The sequence below is a fragment of the Lotus japonicus genome, chromosome 2 (genome assembly GCF_012489685.1).
Source record: "Lotus japonicus ecotype B-129 chromosome 2, LjGifu_v1.2".
NCBI classification, from domain to species: domain Eukaryota; kingdom Viridiplantae; phylum Streptophyta; class Magnoliopsida; order Fabales; family Fabaceae; genus Lotus; species Lotus japonicus.
This window is the reverse complement of record NC_080042.1, coordinates 93,122,351-93,143,615: the sequence shown is the minus strand read 5'-3', so window position 1 is coordinate 93,143,615 and position 21,265 is coordinate 93,122,351. Positions and strand designations below refer to the sequence as shown.

The 21,265-nt window shown below is 36.5% G+C and overlaps 3 protein-coding genes across 9 annotated transcripts; 2 read left to right on the top strand and 1 right to left on the bottom strand.

The window, feature by feature from the left end:
* The first annotated feature begins 9,477 nt into the window (after positions 1-9,477).
* On the top strand, positions 9,478-10,451 carry LOC130735882 (brassinosteroid-responsive RING protein 1-like). Its single transcript, XM_057587755.1, has one exon. It carries the CDS (start codon positions 9,676-9,678, stop codon positions 10,156-10,158), a length of 483 nt encoding a protein of 160 aa, XP_057443738.1. The 5' UTR covers positions 9,478-9,675; the 3' UTR covers positions 10,159-10,451.
* Positions 10,452-11,507: 1,056 nt separating this feature from the next.
* LOC130741186 (peroxidase A2-like) lies at positions 11,508-20,179 on the bottom strand. Its single transcript, XM_057594004.1, has 4 exons — positions 19,867-20,179; positions 19,495-19,686; positions 12,264-12,432; positions 11,508-12,143 (listed from the first exon to the last, which is right to left on the bottom strand). The coding sequence occupies exons 1-4, from the start codon at positions 20,167-20,169 to the stop codon at positions 11,665-11,667; spliced, it is 1,143 nt and encodes a 380-aa protein (XP_057449987.1). The 5' UTR covers positions 20,170-20,179; the 3' UTR covers positions 11,508-11,664.
* Positions 13,092-18,024, top strand: LOC130741187 (uncharacterized). Of its 7 annotated transcripts, none has more exons than XR_009020336.1 (5): positions 13,179-13,601; positions 13,956-14,092; positions 14,278-14,383; positions 16,122-16,317; positions 17,627-18,024. XR_009020336.1 is itself a non-coding variant. In XM_057594007.1 (4 exons), exons 1-4 carry the CDS (start codon positions 13,164-13,166, stop codon positions 16,122-16,124), a joined length of 255 nt encoding a protein of 84 aa, XP_057449990.1. In that variant the 5' UTR covers positions 13,092-13,163; the 3' UTR covers positions 16,125-18,024. The 7 variants fall into 7 exon arrangements, 2 of the variants coding, with proteins under 2 accessions (XP_057449990.1, XP_057449988.1); XR_009020334.1 differs by having other exon boundaries at positions 17,621-18,024; XR_009020335.1 differs by having other exon boundaries at positions 17,598-18,024.
* Positions 20,180-21,265: the final 1,086 nt, after the last annotated feature.

Below are 21,265 nucleotides of genomic sequence, written 5' to 3'. Positions count from 1 at the left end.
GAAGGGCCAGGTGGCGTGACAGTTGAGCAGTCACTCAAGTTTGACTTTAAAGCAAGCAATAATCAGGCAGAGTATGAAGCTATAATTGCAGGACTGAAGTTGGCGATCGAGATGGGAGTCAAGAGCATAATAATTAAAACAGATTCTCAGATAGTTTCCAGACAAATTCAGGGTGAATATCAGGCGAGGGACGCACAGCTGGCTAAGTATTTATTAAAAGCTCAAGGATTGATAAAGCAGATAGGCATAGTGCAGGTCAATTATGTTCCGCGCGAGGAGAATACAAGGGCAGATATTCTGTCAAAGTTAGCAAGCACCAAGAAGCCGGGAAACAATAAATCAGTCATCCAGGAAGTTTTAAGCAGCCCAAGTATCGAAGAAGATGAGACAATGATGGTGTTAACTTTAGCGGATTCAGATTGGATAGGGCGTATCAAGAAGTGTTTGGAGGCAGAAGGTTCTGATGTGCTGACATTTTCTAAGGATCAAATTCGCGAGGCAAGTCATTACACATTGTTAGGCGGTCAATTATACAGAAGAGGGATTGGAATACCTTTATTGAGATGTGTTTCCAAGGATGAGGCGGAAAGAATCATGTTTGAGGTTCACGAAGGTGTGTGCGCAAGTCATGTTGGGGGAAGATCTTTGGCGGCGAAAGTGCTCAGAGCAGGGTTCTATTGGCCAACTTTACGAGGGGATTGTATGGAGTATGTGAAGAAGTGTGGTAAGTGTCAAATTTATGCAGATTTACATAAGGCGCCGCCTGAGACTCTTAGCTCAATAAGTTCATCGTGGCCATTTGCAATGTGGGGAGTAGATATTCTGGGACCGTTCACTCCGGCAGGTTCTCAGATCAGGTTTATTTTGGTTGCGGTAGACTATTTTACTAAGTGGATTGAGGCGGAATCAATGGCGAAAATAACGGCAGAAAAAGTCAAAAAGTTTTATTGGAGAAAGTTGGTTTGCAGATTTGGCGTTCCAGCAACTATCGTCTCAGACAATGGGACACAGTTTACAAGCAGGAGTGTGAAGGATTTTTGTGCAGGAATGGGAATTGAGATGCGTTTCGCCTCAGTTGAGCACCCTCAGACAAATGGACAAGTGGAGTCAGCGAATAAGGTCATTCTCAATGGAATTAGAAAGCGTCTAGGCGAAGCTAAAGGATTATGGGCTGAAGAGTTGATCACAGTCATTTGGGCGTACAATACAACTCCTCAATCGACTACTGGCGAATCACCTTTTAAGTTGACTTACGGGGTAGATGCAATGATACCAGCAGAATTGCAGGATGTAACTTTCAGGGTGGCAACTTATAGTGAAGAGCAGAACGACATGAATAGATTGGTTGATCTCAATTTAGCAGAGGAAACGCAAGCAGAAGTTCGTTTGAGGCAGGCAATGGTAAAACAGAGGTCGGAAAGGCGATACAATTCTAGAGTGGTTCCGAGGCAAATGAAAGTTGGTGATTTGGTTCTGCGCAGGAAGGCGAAGGGGCCTGATGATTCGAAGTTATCACCTAATTGGGAAGGACCTTACAGGATTCTGCGAGAGCTTGGTCAAGGGGCGTATCATTTGGAGGAGTTATCTGGGCGAAGGGTCCCAAGGGCTTGGAACGCACAGCATCTCCGTTACTATTACAGTTGAAGTGCAGGGTGGTTCGTTCAGTCTGTTTTGTGTTGTACAGTTTGTTTCAGTGTATGTTCGTCCAAGACTATGTTTCGTTGTTTCAATTTGTGTGTGTTGAAGTCTATGTTTGCTGGTTGTATTGTTTAAGACTATGTTTGTTGTGTAAGACTAAATTCGATGCACTCTTTTCTCTACCCCAGGCGGGAGAGTTTTTAACGAGGCATCAATTATTAATGAATAACAGGTATGCACTCTTTTCTCTACCCCAGGCGGGAGAGTTTTTAACGAGGCATAACCTTTTTAAAATGATCAAGGGATTATCATTTTACTTATTTCTTTTACCCATAGCGGAAACTTATCAACTAAGGTCTATCAATTGGGCGACGTCAGACAATTGAGAAAAAAGTAAGTCTCTTAAAACAAGAGCATTCGGCCACGAATTCATAAGCACAGTCTTAAATTGGATTTAAGCTTGTCCAAACTAAGCACAAGTCTCCACGCGAGCATACTAATGAAATCAAACATGTTGACTTTGATTTCCATGAGTAACTATGTCAAAAATGAAAAATTTGACTAAGTTATGTACACAAAGGCCTTATGATTCCAAAGTAGTTGATTAAGTTTAAACTTCACAACATTTGACGAGATTCATTTAAGCATATTTCATTATGTACTGCAAAATGTGGGAATAATGTACTCAACTAAACGACGAAGGCGGATCAAATTTGGTGAAAGGTTAGTAAAAGTTATTCATGTTAAGTTATACTTTGAACTTACTGATTGAAAGGTTGGTAAAGCGCAGTATTATTAATTATATTGATTTGTCTGATTGATCTAGTTGTTATTGGATGAATCTTGTTATTGAGATTGAAGGAATTACTTAATGGTTTCTATGTTAAGTTAAGATGTGATGTCCTCATAGAATAAGAATAGGAACAGAAATATATTAAGTGTAGAAATAATTTAGACAGGAGGCAGAACCATTAGAATTATACAATTTGAGAGTTGATATATAGAAAACACATCATATTCATAGTGCTTGATAAACATTACATAAATACTTAGGATAAACTGTGGAGCTAATGGCTCAACACTTACAGACATAAAGATAAAACATAGGCAGATTTAACTAACTTAGAAAAAAAAAAAAGACTAAGGGATAATTCATGCAGAACATATGCTTGGACAGGGGTGGAACTAGTGATTTTCTCCTTCGCCTTCGTTGTTGTTGGCGTTCCCATCCTCTTCATTTTTATCTGCTTCTTCTTCCTCTTTTTCTTCTTCTTCATCAACTCTTTCCTCATCCGCGTTATCCGGGCCGATCAATTTGCCATTAACAATGCGGGCGTAAGGGTCTGTTCCCGTCAAGTTGATCGCCAGGTCAGGATTAAGGAAAGTGACTTGAGTAAGTGCTTTAGAAAATCCAGCTTCAAACTGATCCAGAACGGAAATTTTCAAGTCAGTGATTTCGGTTTTCATCTGGGAATTTTCTTCGAGCATTTGATTATGCACAGTAGTCAATTGAGCGCAGTCAGCCTTGATTTTTTCATTTTCCTCATTCAAGGTTTGGAGGGTAGCATTGTTTTCATCAGAGGTTTTCTTCATTTTTTCCAACTCTAAAGCCAAATCCGCGGCTTTCTTTTCATTCGCCTTGTTCGACTTGTCCAGCAACTTGAGTGTAGCTTTCATTTTTCCAATTTCTTTTTCCTTCTCTTCAACAAGTTTGGCTGAAGCAAGACCATCGAATCCGGCTGATTCAAGGTCGATCATCTTGGAGATAGCAGCAATCTCCAAGCCCTTTGTCATCATGGCTTGACAAGCTTCCTTCAAACCTAGTTTCCTCATCTTATCACGGTCCGCCTCGAACACCAGATTTGTTTCCACCAGGGAGTTGAAATCAATTTTGGAGTCCCAAATTGAAGTTACATCATCCGAGGATAATTCCTCAAACTCTTTCAGCAAGTTTTTCCAGCAAACGGGTGGGGTGCTTGATGCACAGCCTTTGTTCGCTAACGCAGATTCGCCTTTGCCCATGAACTTCTCCAGTGAGGTTTGGTTCGAGGCTTTGCTTTTGATAGAAGTAGGATCTTCATTCTTCTTTTTCTTTTTTAAGGGGCGGCCTGATTCAGTACCTGAGTGGCTGGTGGCGTGTTCGTCCACCGACTTCGCGGGGTTCCTTTTTTCGCGAGCAGCCTGTTGTTCGCGGCGAAATCGAAGGATGTCTTCTTCAGTTAGGCGAGCCATTGTTCCTGCAAAAGAGTGAGCAAGAGTTAGAACTTGGTAAAGTCTTCTTATGTAATTTAAGGAAGGGGCGAAACAGGTTAGAATGCCTTACCAACATATTTTTCAACTGCATTTTTAGAGAGAGCAACCATAAAATCTGTAAGGTTTAAGCCTAGGCCAGATAGAAATTTGCAGTCTACTAGTTCCTCGGGGGTAAGAGCATCATCGGGAATTTTGATGATGCTCTCGTATTGGTTCGTCCAATAGAAAGTAAATTTTGGGCTTCCATCGGCAAAGTAAAATATGTCTTTGCAAGCATCAGATTCGCGAAGTTTGAAAAATTTTCCTTTGAAGTGTTTGTAATGGCTTTTGTACAGGGTGAACAATCCTAGACCCCTAGCGGTGGCGAGTGAGACATATTCGCCCTTTACATTTCGTCTGCATGTTTCAAAGAAGTAAAAAAATTTGTTGCTGGTAGGTATGATGTGTAAGGTTTGGCACAGGACTTCAAAAGCTTTTAAATAAGCCCAGGCATTACCATGGAGTTGAGTGGGGGCAACGTTCAAAAGGGTTAGAACCGAGCAAGTAAAGTCAGAGAATGGCAAATCATACTTTAGATCGGAGAACAGGCTTTCGAATAAGTAGGTAAAGTTTCGCCCTTGACCATCTGTTTTCCCGAAACAACATGGTTCATCAGGGGCGCAGGGAATTATGTCTAGGTGGGCATCTAGGCCATCTTTCCTAAAATTATATTTAGTGACTAAGTCGATGACAGCTTTTGGGTTGCAAATCTTTGAAAATTGTTTTTTAATTTTACTCGAAACCCATAGAGAATCAGCAGGAGATGGAATGGTGGAGGCAGAAGCTTCCTTACGAGTACGTTTGGTAGTCATTTTCAAAGGATTCCTGAAAGGAAGAGTTTCAAAGTGTGAGAAGAAGAGAAAAAGTAGTTTGAATTTCTGGGTGGAAATGTCAAACTTTGATTTTCTGGGTAGAAAGGTAGAACATTGTGTTGAGTTTCTGGGTTTAGTAGAGTAAGTTGTTCATGTGAGGCTAAAGTTTTAAAAAACAAAAAAGAAATGTAGAAATTAGAAAGGAGAAGAGGATGAGGTTTACCTGCGAAAGAGAGAAGTTTGAGTGATTTCTGGGATTTTGGTGATGAATCCAGTGGGATCGTCGAACGTTAAGCAAACTTGGTGGAGAAAATAGAAAAATTCTTACCGTTGTGGATGATCGGAGAGGATGATAAGGGTAAGAAAAGTGAAAATGAGAGTGTGAGAGAAGGGTAAGAATTCCGGATCTTATATAGAAAGGGAGAGGGGAGATGAAGAGGTGAATTGAATGGTGAGTAAAGGGACGCGTGTCTTCGCGTGTGGGCTGTGTTCGAGGCAAAAGTTCTGACGTTTGGACCAAAGGGATACGTTGGTCTGAAATTTTTTGAATTTGAAGGGATGTGATTTGTTAAGGGAGAAGTGGTGAGGGGTATTATAGTCTAAGGACGTGACGTTTCGAGACTAGGTGCGTTTCAGGAGGAGGTATAATTTTTCGTTCAAATTTATAACACTTTATTACATTTATTGCAGCTTTGATGATTGTGTGAGTAGAATTTCAATATATATGATAGTATTGTAGTATCAAGTTCCCAAAAATATGCAGAAGATCTACTTGATGAACTTAAAGCAGGTAAAGTAATAATGATTTCGAAATCTGCCACGGTAAGGGCATGTGAAGTGACAGCTGAGTGGATGTGACAAGATTGGTTCAGCGTGCAAAGATGATATTCATTATGTGTTAGTTAAGATTTATAAATATTTGAATTTACACGCCTTTATTGACATTTTATGTGGTGTAAATTGCTGAGGGCTTATCAAAGACACTTTCGCCTTATACTAAGGGCTCGTTTGGCACGCCGTATTAGGCATGATAGTATAAGCTTATACAATACATTATGAGTTTATCCATTGTTTGGTGATGACATTGTATTGTATAAGCTTATCCATCAAAGTCCCCTTATACGTTAAAATGACGTATTATTTAATCCATCATGTGAGTGATGGATAAGACATGATAAGGTTGCGACGTATAAGTCACCATCACCACCACCCTCTATTGCTGCCAACTTACACCACCATTGGCACCACCACCACCACCACCACCATCCGATCACCGCCGCCGCCGCCACCACCGCCCTACCGTCACCACTGGTGTTGCCACCACCACCACCACCGCCGCCCTACCGCCACCACCACCATAATCGCCGCCACCACAACCCTATCGCCACCACCACCATAATCGCCGCCACCACCGACACCACAACCACCACCCTATCGCCACCACCACCACCACCACCATTGCCTCCACCCTCCACCGTCACCACCACCCTACTAAGCCGCCACCGCCTTACTACCACCACCACACTCTATCGTCGCCAACACCACAACCACCATCGCTGCCACCACCGCCACCACCGATGTTGCCGCCACCGCCACCGCCCTACCGCCACCACAACCACCACCCTATCGCCACCACCACCATAATTGTCGCCACCACTCTATTGCCACCACCGACACCACAACCACCACCCTATCGCCGCCACCACCACCACCATTGCCTCCACCCTCCACTGTAGCCGCCACCGCCTTACCACCACCACCACCACCCTATCATCACCACCACCACAACCACCATCGCTGCCACCACCACCACCAACCTATCTCCACTGTCACCACCACCGCCACCAACACCAACCTACCACCATTGCCACCACCACCACCAACCTACCACTACTTCCATCACCACCGCCACCACCGTTATAATCACCTCCATATTTGATTTTTATTTTATATCATTATTCAATACTTCATTAAACATAAAATTGCATTAATTTAAACGATATGGTAAATTATACAGTGTATGTCCAAACGCTGTATAGTATAAGAAAATTATCAGGGCTTATACTATCAGGCCTAATACTATCAGGCCTTATACTATCAGGCCTTATACTATACGTCACACCAAACGGGCCCTAAGCCTTAGTGTCTTGAGGGCTTGTGGTCTGGTATGGGCTGATCAATATGTATATTACTTAGGCTGACCGAATCATGTATTAAATGGGCCGGGTAACCCATGATCCAGCCGGATCAAAACCCAACTATAAATAAAGAAGGACCGCCCAAGCGGCAGGGACCGATCATTTTTCACACATTTTATTCGCTTTGTTTATCTCGCTTACTCTCGATATTGGTTAGCCTTAGTCTGCGGTTCCATACCGGAACACATATCATTGCCCATACCATATTAATTACTCAATCATATCTTGGGCACAAGAAAAATAAAATAAAAGGATCACTCAATCGTCTCATAACCCTTTTCTTTTTCAGTTTAATTTTCTCGCCCCTTCACAGTGCAGGAAGCAACCGGAATTTGTTTCTGAAATGAAAAGAAAGTAAAAGAAACTAGAAATTCATACACAAAAAACACTTCATCCTGATCTCAATTTGTTTTTATGACTGTTTTAAAGTTGTAAATTTTTTTTTGTAAGCTATAGCAAATAACAATTTACCATGATGAATCAATTTTAAATGCAATCACAATTACACAAAGTTATGTAATTGTCCATGTGACACGGATATTTGTGGAAATTGATGTAAGATGTGTGATAATATTAGATAGGTATATATTGGTTGATGTGAATGCAATGTGTGTAGTGATAGCGTAACCACATTTTCAATTTCAAGTAAAAAAATTCCAAGTGGAGTGTAGTGGTGTATGATCCATATATATATATTTTTTTTTTCAGGTAAAGACTAAAGACAATGAAAGTTTCAATTGTGTAAATAATGAAAGCTGAAGATGCAATCATGGAGATTATTTAACTTAGTACATTGATCATTGATCTTATTCACATGAAGGGGACACCCTGCCGCAAATGGCCAAGGGGCGATATTAATATGCCTTCACGGGTTTTCCCATGTAAATGGACTTCTCAATGCTCACCATTAATCTTTTTGTGCCTCAAAATAGCAATTCTGAAACATGCTTTGAACGCTAGTGCTTAGAAGGAAAGATAGCATTTATTGCTCCAGAAAGACCCAAAATCCCTGATATCAGACATTTAAGATGCTACAATTGCTATTGCAAGAAAAGGAAAAGGGTGGTAGGGTAATTTATTTTGCTCTTTTGTCGTTTAGAAGGAAAAAATGGGGTTGTCTAAATAACATATGATAAAGTTTGAGTTAAATAACTCATTATCTAATCGCATTGGAGATAGAAATAAATTAATAAATAAAATATATAAATTATAACTCACTTATCTCCAATGTGATTGGATGATGGGTTATTTAACTAAAACTTTATCACTTCATTGAAAGAGCTACTAAACCCAATACAAATGTTCAAACGACAGACTTATGATTAATAATGTATGCACGTTAGCATGTTCCCTTTGGTTTGTTTTACCAATGGCAATGCCTGATTATATTAATTTAATTTGGTGTGCTTTTCGTGCATACGGTACGGTATCACCCAAAGACTAGTAGAGACAGAATTAATGCATCCAAGGTTTTTGAAGAAGATCTTCCTGTCAATTCATCATGAGCCAGGTTTAGTGTATTTCTTGGCCTTATTGAAAGCTGCTATTCTCAGTCCACTCCTAGCTAATTTTTAGTTACCAACTACCACTTCACGTGAAACTTTTGTACACTTCAATGTACAATAGCATGTTTAGTACTTACAGGTATGCACACAAAAATCAAAATCATATTAATGTATAAAATTGAAAAATTAAATACGTGTTTATGTAATCTTTAAACAAAATGTTTCATAGATCACAAGGAAAAAATTGTGGAGGTTACTTTGGACGATTTAAAAATGTCATAAAATTAGTTTCTTGTGAGTTTTACAGTAACTTTTTCTACAATATTTTCCAACGAAAATGATTTTATAAACAAATTTCTACATATTTTCATGAAAATGTTTTATAGATCACCAACCGTAGCAACACCTTTAGCCATCTAGACAAAAAAATTACGGAGGTTTCTTTGTGACTATTAAAAACCGTCACAAAGTTAGTTTTTTAAAGATTTTTCCATAACTTTTTTTGCGACTTTTTGTACAACCCTGCAAAAATGATTTTTTACAAATTTTTATGAAAATTCAAAGCTGAATCCAGAGGTAACAGGGTGTTGCATACACAACAATGGTCTATGTATAAAGATTGGTCTTCAAATTCTTCACATGGTCGGTTGAGTGAGAATATAATTCAAGCAAATCTAGCCGTCCCGAGCATAACTTCGAGTCATATCACTATGTTATTTAATGAGTAATATGCATTTCTCGTAACTAAATACTTAGGAAAATGTGATTGTACGACATTTATATAGTGCAGACATCCGAAGTAAAAAAGAAGAGAACACGAAGGTAATAACTATGATGTATGATTATATGATGAGAATGAAGACATAAAGGAAAAAATGAGATACATGTATCTAGACGGTTTAAGTGTACCTGTTACTCTTTTATTTATAATGATAGTATTGTCCCATTTCCTGGCATGATTCCTATCTCAGTATCTCCATCTGACCTCGATCTCGTGTCTGTCATTGTCATTCTTTATAAAACCAAAGCCCATTCTTGGGTTTTCCACATCAAACTCCCTACCTCCCAATCTATTTAACACACCCTTGTACACAATGAGGCACTCCTACCCTCCCCTTCACACTCTTGTCTCTTGATGAGTATTGGTCATAAGAACACACACAAATAAACTAGCTCAATTCAACCCCATAGAAGCATAGAGACTTGAAAGGCATCATCAACAAATTCATCATGGGATTTCCAGTTAGTTACACAGAGCTTGTTCTGCCAAAGCTGGTTGTGCAGCTCATTTCCATGTTGGGTTTCATAAGGAAACTCGTGACAATCCTCTTCTGCTACCTGGGTCTCGACCCTGACATTGCGTGGCCGGAGAGGATGCCGGAGTTCCAATCGGTGTCCGCCCTGCTCGTCGAAGAAATCCTGCCGGTGACAAAGTTCTCGGAGCTGCAGCAGAAGGTGGACAGCAGCAGCCCTCCTCCGGAGAGCTGCGCGGTCTGCCTCTACGACTTTGAAGGAGAGGACGAGATCAGAAGCCTCATGAATTGCCGCCACATCTTCCACCGGAGCTGCCTTGACCGTTGGATCATGGGGTATGATCACAGAACATGTCCTCTGTGCCGGACACCCTTCATACCCCATCATATTCAGCAAGATTATGGATTCAATGACACAGTCTGGGCAGCTTCTGGGATCCCTGACTCTTACAGTTACTAGACTAGACAATCCTATCTCACCATTCATTAGTTAGTTCATGTTTGTTTTGGCGTTACAGCCAAATGCAAGCGGCACGTGGATTAGAGAAGTATGATTTTGATAAGTTAGCTTCAACGTCCGCTTTGAGTTCAATCTAAATGAACACGAATTGAATTGCAAGTGGTGGTTGTTGTCTTGTGTATAGTAGAATTATATATAGAAAAAGGAAATTAAGCTCGGAATTGTGATTATGTATTCAGATGAATTTTGTGATGGTAGCTCAAGCTAGCTGCATCTAAATTTTGTTTCCAGAATTGGGATCTCATCATTCTATCTCCTTTTTTTTTTTTGATAAAAAAGCATTAACCAATTCCAAAAGCAGATTTGCAATAAAATGCAACTAGTAGATCGGAAAGCTATAATTAAATTGGAGAGAAGCATAAATTGGCTAAAGTAAACTGACATTGTGGAATGTAAACAGAGGAGATAAGTAAGGTGTTTGCTATGGTACCTTAACCCAAATTAAGGTATGGTACCCAAAATGAGATAATTCAATAATAAAGAAGCATGTACAAGTTATAATTTTGATGTTATTTTATCGTAATGATGCAATGTTTCATTCTTAGAGACATGGGATTTGTAGGTTGTATTTTTTTAGGCTTTGTTCATCTTTCAATCATGGTCATTTTGCGCGCATCTCAACCATTATCGTTTATCTCTACAACTAAATCATTTTTCATTAAAAAACAAATTTCATAAGATGAAATTAAATTAAATAGTAAAATGAAATGCGAAAATGTAAAATTTACCTAAAAAACTATAATAATCATCTATTAAATTACTCAACGCGGGTATCATACTCAAAATATTTTATGGGTACCACAAAATTTACCGATAGAGTGATGGGAATTGACAGAATGGTAAACTAGCTAATTCTTGGAGACATTTAATTTTACATTGTGAGAAGTTGCAAGACTATTGTTACCAATGTGGGGAGATTGGGGCATTTACGGGATACTATCACTATGTTGGGTTGTGACGTGTAGCTAAGTTTTATATTGTTTGGTAAGTTGGCTTCTGGTTTTTAACATTGAGTCATTGATTGATGTTGAGTTTATTGCATGTGAACACTATATTGATTTTGTTTCTTGTAAATGCGTTAAAACACACCATGTAGTGCTTATGTTAAATCCAATTTTGGCTTATAAGAAAATATATATTGTGTTTGATGTCAACATATCATTATTAGAAGATTAAGGAATTAGTAGTTATAGCTAGATTCATGTATATCCATATCAAACACCCACGCAAGCACCGGTATTATTTACCATAATGATTAACATGATATCATATGACATATTCTCAAAACATAGGAAAACAAATCTTACAAATTAAACAGAGTGATATGTGAACATAGTGTACAGAGTACAAACATATCAACAGGAACATACATGGCAGGTATGTGCCTCGCTACTGAACTCTTTATTTGGTACCTCTTAATCTCTGCATTTTCCATCTAGTTCCTTATTAGATTGAGCTATCCATGCCATCTTCTGCTGATTCTTGGGTGCCCACAGTAGCTAGTCCAGAATTTCCATTAACAAAGTTACATTGTTTTCTAATTTCTCCTTGAGATCCTGTTAACACTCCAATCTTGCTCATTTTTATCATTGAAGCCTTAAAGCTTTCTAAGAAAAGAGTTTGGTTACTGGTGAATCTATTAACAATGTCTTTGGTAGCTGCTCCACTTGTGTTAAACAACTCTTGGTCACTCTGGAAAAAGCCCTTGCCAGCCCGAAGATTGGTGTAGAATTGGTTGTCTAATCTATTAGGAGTGGTTGGTTCCATGTTGACCAGTTTGGTACCATCTCCACCGTTAGGACATATTGATCTCAATGTTTGTAAATAGTTCGTGTTGAGAGTTGGATCAGGCTTTCCGGTATTGCTAAAATTGTATAATCGGTCAACAATAAATTGGCATCGTCCTCTGCCAATTGAATGAGCACCTGAAAAATGAACCATGTATACAACAATCATACATAAAATTTAACACACACTAAATTAAATATGTACATAACATTTTGTTATAGATGTCAATTTTTTTGAAGATGTTAAAATTTTGATACCTGAGAGTGCAACTAGATTATTAATGCCGAGGCCTTGAGCAGCAAATGAGGCAGTCAGCTGACTTAGATTGAAAGAGGGAGCTGGAAGATTTTGGTTAGCAAGGGTTCTGTTTGCATTTAAACTGTCCCTTCTTCCCATTGGAACTACCCAAGGAGTAGTACCATTAGACTGTGAAAATCGTTGTAAATATTAGAATAATAATAAGCACTCCAAATATTTAATCGTGGACCAATAGAATCATTTTCAAAAAATATATTAAATGTTATTATTTTCCTTAATTATACTTATCTTAAATTCGATATTGGTCCACTTGGGATGTAGTTATTTTTACTTTTCATGCATTTTGTTACCGGTAGGATTTGAACCCTGGACTTTAGAAATTTTTTTTGTCGGGGTTACATGTAATTTACATAAACATTTTTTTTCAGTTAAAAAAAGTGGATTATCGTAATTTGTGTTTTTAGTTAATCTAAAAATACTTAAGTTTAAAAAAGTAACTTCATACGTGTTTTTGAGATAGAAAAAGTGAGTTTCAAAAAAAAGATAGAAAAAGTGTGTTAGATGTTAATTTATAACTTCACTCATATTCAGACGCAATCTTATTATATATCATCTTATATCTAAACCAACTTTCTCTTGAATCCCAATTTTATCTTTTTTTATCGTTTAATTTCTTATCACTAAACACACCATATATCCTAAGGTTCTCTTCTACTTTTATCTCACTTCAGGCGAACAAACATATACACTCACTTAAATATTCTTTTGTCTCAATTAATATTAACATTTTTTATTTCTCTTTCTTATCTACTAACTTAAAATGCAAGATGCAATTTCACTGTTCATAGTGCACCATTTTTTTTTTGGGGCCTATTTCTTATTTGGGCATCTTTGGTTGAATGATAGGGGTTAGTAGCACTCAATCTCTCCCTTTCTCTCGTGTACGCTCTGTTCCACCCTCTTCTGCTTCTACCATAGGCTCTGCTCGTCACCTCTGCTGCTTTTCCGGTTTCGACGGTGTTCTGCAGCCCCTGAGCTATGCGCTTTCCTCTCCTTTCTGTCAGTTTTCTGTTCAACTAGGGTTACCAGACATGAACCCTATCACCTTTCTTCCGTGAAATCCGGCCACCATCGTCCCACCACTTCGCGTAACTGCCCATCGTTCTGCACCTATTATCCCTAATCTATTTACCGAGTATGCATCTGTCACTTCATCAACAGCTGTTCCACTTCATCTTGTACTTCCTTCCGCTGGATTGGCTGTAATCGTTGTATGTATGCTACTATGCTATGGAGCTCTATTATCTATCTTCGCTTCCCTCTATCTACAAACCATGGTACTTTTGACATCTATTTACTTTTCAAAACAACTGTGTTTTCTGCTTTACAGGTTGTGATCCTATACCCTATCTCCTCACCTAATTCCTTTACAGCTTCTCTGATTTGATCTGGAGAATTCTAAATTCGTTGCTATAAATTGAACCGTGTTGATGTTCATATTGTGTTTTTAGCCCAGTACCCCTGCTTCCATTTTCTCTCATTTCGACATGGGTGGCCATGTGAATCCCTTCAAGAGTCTCTGCCCAGGAAAAAAATTACTTGCAAATGGACTGATCCACGCTACATTAATTCTTCAATTGACTTATTCTTAGCGTTAGTACTGTATTGAGTATGTTTGTTGTTAATTTTAGGGTCAAAAAATCGAGGCAAGTGCTCGGAAGGCCATGATCTCCAAACTCAGGTTGGTGCTTTGTGAAGGCAAGGTGTACAATATTGCATTGATACTAATTTCTGTACAAGGAGCAACATGCGAATGGGAGACTGTCAGGTATGTGATCTGTTTCTCCTTCATGGAGATCTTATCTCTCTCCTCAGTTATTTATCTGATAAACGAGTTTGGTTGATCTCACTCCCTGCATCAATTTTTCAATCCATATTGTTTGAATTTTTTGCAACTTTCATTTCTGTGAGACACATTTGCTGAATGGACTGTGCAATTAACCCTGTTTCCAGCCTCTGCAATGGGAAAGACACATGGGTGTTGAGGATGTGGGAGATGTGCCCAATATCTGAGCCAGGCAAGCCATTTGCAGTGCATCTGGTGCTAATTGATGCTGAGGTTTGTCCAATGCTCTCTATTGGGTTTTTATCTAGCAGTAGTTCATATGCAACATACACTAAATCAGTTGTTTATGCACTCCTATTACAAAGTAGCCTAATTGATTAAGGTTGACTATATTTAGAAATTTCAATCTCTTTGAATGTCAATTTCGCTGCCAAACCTGTCAATTTGTAACAGTCCATTAATGTTCTCCTAAATCCATTATTTTTATCACTATTACATATTAGGGGCTATAATTTAGTGTACTCAAGAACCCTGAATTTCTGCTTGACTGATATGGTGTTTAGGATGACAATTTTTCGATTGATCTCATAGTTGGCTGTAGTTCATATTAAATTATCTAAAGTAAAGTAATGATCTCGCTAATTCTGCAAATTTAATCATTATTACATATCAAGTTACATTTTGTAGTTGTGAAGAAACTTGAACAAACCTTGGATGTGCATGGTTTATTTAGAGGTTATCTTAGGCTGTACTTTTGCTTTGATATGCATCTCATAAGACTTTTATGCTGGGATCTTGAATTATAATTGTTTTTCCCTAGAATGTTGCTTTAGCCCTCTTTTTAATGTCACCATGTGGTCACATGATCATCAGTAGACCCATTTTAATGGAGTGTTAAACAAACAAGTTATACAGTAGTAGTTTTAGGGTACATTCCAACATGTGAATAACACACTAAACCATTGAATGTAGTTGTTGTGTGGTGATCTATTCTATTCCATAGAGTATAACATTTAGGGTTTAGGGTTTCCATAGAGTATAACATTTCTTTTCTAAAGGTATTTCAAGAATGATCATTGTTCTTACTTCTGAAAATTTTACTTGCATTTTTAGATAGAAGTGAAAATATTCTCAAATTACTAACTTAAAAGAAAAACTAGAGTCAGTGAGTTCTTATCTCAGTTGCTACAGGCCTAACTGTAAGGTATAAATTGTTGTTTTGATTTGATGTCAGAGGTTCCATCCTCCACCAGGTCACTTTTTTGTTTTGTACTCATGTGCATACACTTATAATGTACACATTATTCATGGAAACAAAGAAGACTGACAACTAATTTGGGACCGCAATCTTCAATCACGTGAATGGAATTGAAAGTATTATTGGGGTTTGATTGAAGCATTGCATGCAATTATCATATTATGTGTTCAAGGCGGTTAGTACACCTGAGATCACATGTTGAATACTGATCATGTTACTTAGTAAAAGAGAAAGTACACTGTATTACAGATTATGAGTGTGTTTGGGTAAACAATTTAAATAAGTCCTTATGGCAATAAGCCCTTATCACATAAAGGCTTATTCATAAGTTAATTTGATAGACTTAATGCAATAAGCTTAAAATAGATTAAGCATAAATCCTTATTCATAAGCTAAAATTAACAACTTATGAAATAAGCTCAAAACAGCATAGGTATGTCATAATCTATTTCCATAAGTTTTCTCAAACACTTACACCAGTGTTTATGCCATAGGATAAACTCAAATAACTCTTTCAAATGGAGCCTAACATTACTTCACCAGGAGGTCAAAATCATGCATCTTAAAACCAAGTAGTTCTAGACTTCAATTTAAGGACTTAACATAAAAGGTGGTGGCTTATTTAACTGCACTAGAATCTATTTGTTAACTATGAAGAACATCAATAACTTCTTTATGCAGACTATGATAGGCTACAGATTAATGATTTTTTTCTTCTCCAATTCACCAATATGAATTAACATGTGGATGCAGTAGCTGAAGTAGGTTGGTTTCACCTAGCAGAAAAGGATTAAAGTGGCCTAAATACTGCATTTTACTGAAGTTGGCGTATGGTAGCTCTGTGTATTATGATGGCAACATAATGAAAGCACCAGAAATTTCCATTGATGAACACATGGCCCTGATGAAGCGCATGGCTGAACTAGCATACGGAGTACCTTAAATTCAGGTCATTAAAGAATTCATAGTTGATATGTGTTTCTGTGAAAAAAAAAATATGGATGTAGGCGTTTATGGTTCTTTTGACTGAAAATATTTTTACGTTAATTTTATTAGACTAATTCCAGTTTTAGTGTAACACATAAATTTATTTTTTGGTAAAATTGATGCCTATATATATAATTGTTTGACAAATGCTTTTTGCTTTATCTATATCTGTCCAATTACAAGTTATATTTACAACTCTTTTCTTTGTTCAATTTAAGAGTAAACTTGACTAAAATCTCAATTTGTTTATGCTTCATATAAATCACATCTGAGGCAGTATGTATCATCATGATTCATGTGAAGTTGAGAAGTGAGAACAAAATTGCTTGATAGATAGTAATAGTATATATTAGCTCTGTACATAACTTGAAGGGGCCTAAAACTTGAACTCTTGAAGCCACAGAAGACCATCGTGTTTATCTTTGAGCTGATTTATGCATATGTGTGAGTATTACATAGTACAAGGGTGTCTCTCAGATAAGTTTATTAGAAAACTTCAGTTCATAGAATTTATATGTTCACTGTGTTTTTTCTTTTTTCTGGGAATGAGAATTTTATTTTTACGGTATAAGGGTTTGATAAGTGCTTTGAATGTGCCATTACCAGTAATATACAAAAAAATGCACAAATTCTGTAATGTCATTTCCTTTTGTTCATTTGAAATGGTAGCCAATAGCTTAATTCATGCAGTTATGGGAAAGATTCATGTTTTATTTGTGGAGGGAATTTAATCAAGAAGCCTTATTGGTATGTCATTTATGCAGTAATTTGAAGTTGTTGTTTCATCACAAAACCTTTGGGTAGGAAGTGATGTGTTTAATTTTCTGCATTGACATTTCTTCACTTGGAGTGGATGAGTAGACAGTTCTTAGTATTTGGTGAGTCGTTGGAGTCAAGTTCAAAAACTACCAAGAGCTAATAATGCATTTAAAGGATTAATGGTTAGTTGACTTAGTTTTGATTTTGTAAAGGAATAATGACTTAAAGGATGTGTACCAAAGGTTTATTTCTAATTGTTTAGATATTGTGACACCAATGAATTTAGCTTCTATTAAGCAGATAGAAATCAGATGAGCATGTTAAATTGATAGGAATATTGTAGACAATTAAAACAAGATGACTAACATTGTAACATGGTTATACCTTACTTCATAAATGGAATGAGGTAGAGCAAGAGATTCATCATAAAACTTACAAAACACCCACTGTATATATGTTGGTAGTTAACAGTACGCTTTTTAGATTGTTGATTTTTCACACTATAGGAACAGTTGGAGCCAAATGCAGTGTTAGGGACAATTCTTGATTCTAATGGAGGAGTTCACTCAGAAGTGGTACAAAAGCTGATGATAAGTGGACTGAGCGTTGAATCGACGGCGTGAGATACCAGTAGGACTAGATGACAATGTCAGGAAATGGAAACATCTCGCAGTGGAGAATGAGGAGAAAGCTAGCAATACTGCTAAGTATCAACTTAAATGTTGGCTTTCATTTTGCTAATTTTTTCAGGCTTGCTTGGTCATTCAAACTTGCAAATTAGAACTGATTGGCTTTAAACTGAAGAGCTCATGGGACTCGAATTTATATTGTCTTTTGTACAATTCGCAATTTTTGTGCATTATGGTGTCTATTGACTGTTTACTAACTTCAATAGAGTTTGTTACGATTATCTCTGAGCCTTAGTGGGAATGGCTTTTGATGCACTTTGCTATTGTGGAGCAGTGTTTGTTTTCTTCTAAGGGGACTCAGTTGTGAGCTCTGCACTGATTGTTGTACTTCCTTTTTATGAGATTTTCATATGAACTAAACCATGATATGGCAAAAAAAAAACAAAATTCTAGAGGTTCACTATACTAGGAGTTTGAGTTACATACGTTTAAAAAAATCTTTACAATTGTTACCAAAAGCTACATACGTTTTACCAAGACATTGATATTTTTTTATTGTGATATTGGCATGCCTAAGAATTTATGTTGTCCTGAACCCAATTTTTGAGACAATCGAGACTTCCTTATTCTCAATGGATTTGTGTTTTTGGGCTTAATTTTTAAACGCTACAAAGGGTTAGATACCGTTTTTCATTCACAATTTTATTATAAGATAGCATAAATGATTTGGCTCACCTTAAATGAGAGACCCACTTTTCCAGCTAACTATCATAAATGTTTATTAAGAAATCAATGGTTGACATTTAGAGTTCTTTGTTTCCGCTTTTTCTTGAAAATTCACGTTTTTGACTAAAAAATCCTCTTTGAAAACTTTTAGGTGTTTGTTTGAGCTTTGAAAAAAATCATTATATTAAAAAAAATTGAAATCATATTATTTGGAAAAGATACTTTGATTAGTTTATCGGAAAAATCTATTATAATAGATGAAAGAAAAATAATATGTGATTTTAATTACTACAAGCAAACAAAAATCAGCGTAAGTTTTTCTTTGTAACTGATAACTATTCATTTAAACGTTCTTAAGCCGATACATTCAAATTTGTAGCTATTTGAAACTAAAATTGTTGGTTTAATTGTTGTGTTGAAGTATAATTTGGGTGTTTCTTATATGGGTTGTGGTTACCTGTCACCCAATACATTCTATGAACAAGTTTATGTATCCATGTGGTTTGTTTTGTGATTTGTATCAATTTGAACAGGTTATCCTTAACTATCACACCGAGTATGTTTTGCCATCTAATTCCATTTTTTTCTTATTTTATATTATTTTTTACATAATTCCTATGTTGTCATAGCTCTAATAAAATTCAAGTAGTTATAAAACCAGATAAAATTACGTATTAAGGGTCCGTGCATCGCACGGGTCTTAATCCTAGTTATCGTAAAAGTTTTTTACGGTACACCACATATTCAAGTGGTGTAGCTAAAACTATCTATCAAGATGACAAATCCTTTTTATCTTCCGTACTATCAATATGGCTAATTATAACAAGTCACACACGTACTCATATATATTTCAGAAATACATAAACATAAAGAATTTCCAAGAATGAATTTAAAAAGAAAAAACAAAAAAGAGAAATTTTACTTTTTGGAGTGTTGTATATAAACACACACAAAATTACTGTATAAGTATACTTTTCTAAATTTTATCTTGATTTCAGTAAGTATTAGGTTGACGGTTGACATACCCAAACAGAAGATATTCCAGCTGCAAGAGCAAGAATATCAGCACAAGAAACAGTGTTAGGACAAGCCTTCTCCACCGCTGCCTTGATATTGTTCACAACATCCAAACCTCTAATGGAGTTGTTGTTTGGAAAAGCTCCTTGTTCGCTCACAATGGTAGAGGTATCGATCAGCAAAATTGATGCATCACAACCCTGTCACATTGTTATAGATATATAAAGTTAGTTTTGTTTCTGTTGATTAAGAAAAATATAGTTCACAAATTTAAAAAAATTATCTGTAAATTAATTTTAACTCAGAACGAGACATATTGTAAAATAACAGCTGGAAATGAAAATCAAAATACACAAATAAGGAAGAAGAAGAATACTCACTTGAACGAAGCAATCATGAAAGTGGAGTCTGATGAGACTTGCGAAAATACGCCGATCTGAATTTGAAGCATTTAAGATCACTCCACGCACAATTGGACGAAGATTTGGACAAGTTTTATTGTAAAACAAGGGATCTAGCTGAGCATCGGAGAAGGTTGGTGCTCCAATTAGCACAATAACCACTGCAAAGCACAAAGCAGCTGCAGTCAGCTGTTCAACACGAACGATGCTCATTTTTTTAATCTGATGTTTTTTTATTTTCTGAAACTGTCTTGTGAGTTGTGAGACTGAGATCCGAAGCATCTTTTTATAGAGCCACAACCTGCATTTCGTGGTTCTAATATGATTAATGTTTGAGAAAATAAAATTTCAATGTATACGTATGACACAACTAATTAAAAGTTTAACATAATAAAATTGCACTGTGTACGTATGAGTTGTGACACAAACTTTGAAGTCTTTTCTAATTATATTGTATGTGCCACTTGACACATGCCTTGCTCATAAAAGAATTAGTACTGGTCACATTATAGGGTTGCCTAACTTTGAAAGTCTTTTTCTAACTATATTTCTATGTGATTTAACTTCATCATTTTTGGTGAACCAGTAAAATTTAAAATAAGTGGGTTGCTCAATGTATTTGTTTCTGTTTCTTGCTTTTATTTAACTTCTCTTGATTTATTCTTTTGTATCTTTGTGTGGCTCACTTGGGAGAGCCTTGTTCCCAAGTTTTTCTCATTAATATATTATCTTCTTCTTAAAAAAAATTAAAATAAGTAGGTAAGAAATTTCATAATTTTTTTTTAGGATATTGAAGTCAATCACCTTCATAAGTAATTTAGACAACTCTATAATCTAAAATATTCATGTTTCAGTTTTTCAAATTTATAAGAAAAGATTGAAACTCAACTTAGATTAGGTGTTTTCTAAAGAACTTAGATGAGGTTGCATACTTGCATTGAAGTAGATATAACCACTATCATCATGAATAATACTCAAACAAATTAAATTAATTAGATGAGGTTGCATTCAAGTATGTATAAAGCTATCCCTACGCACAGCAAGCTTTTATTATATCATCAAGAAGTGCATCTTGAGCAAGAGCAAATAGGTACTCATTTTTCCTCTACAAATGTTATTTTTTATTTTATAATTACGAACTTTAAAGAAAATTAACCACTCATAATACAGGTGCTAATTGTTTCAATAAAGAGACAAAAAAAAAAGCAGTTCATATATATTTTTCACTTGATCAAAAAAACTTGAACACCTCCGAATACATAAAATAGTGCATACGTAATAACATGGAAAATTTCTCTTTAAATCGGTAATAATTTTCCATTTGCATTAAAAAAAAAAAGAACATTACTCGGTCAGAAACTTAACATAAAAATAAAAG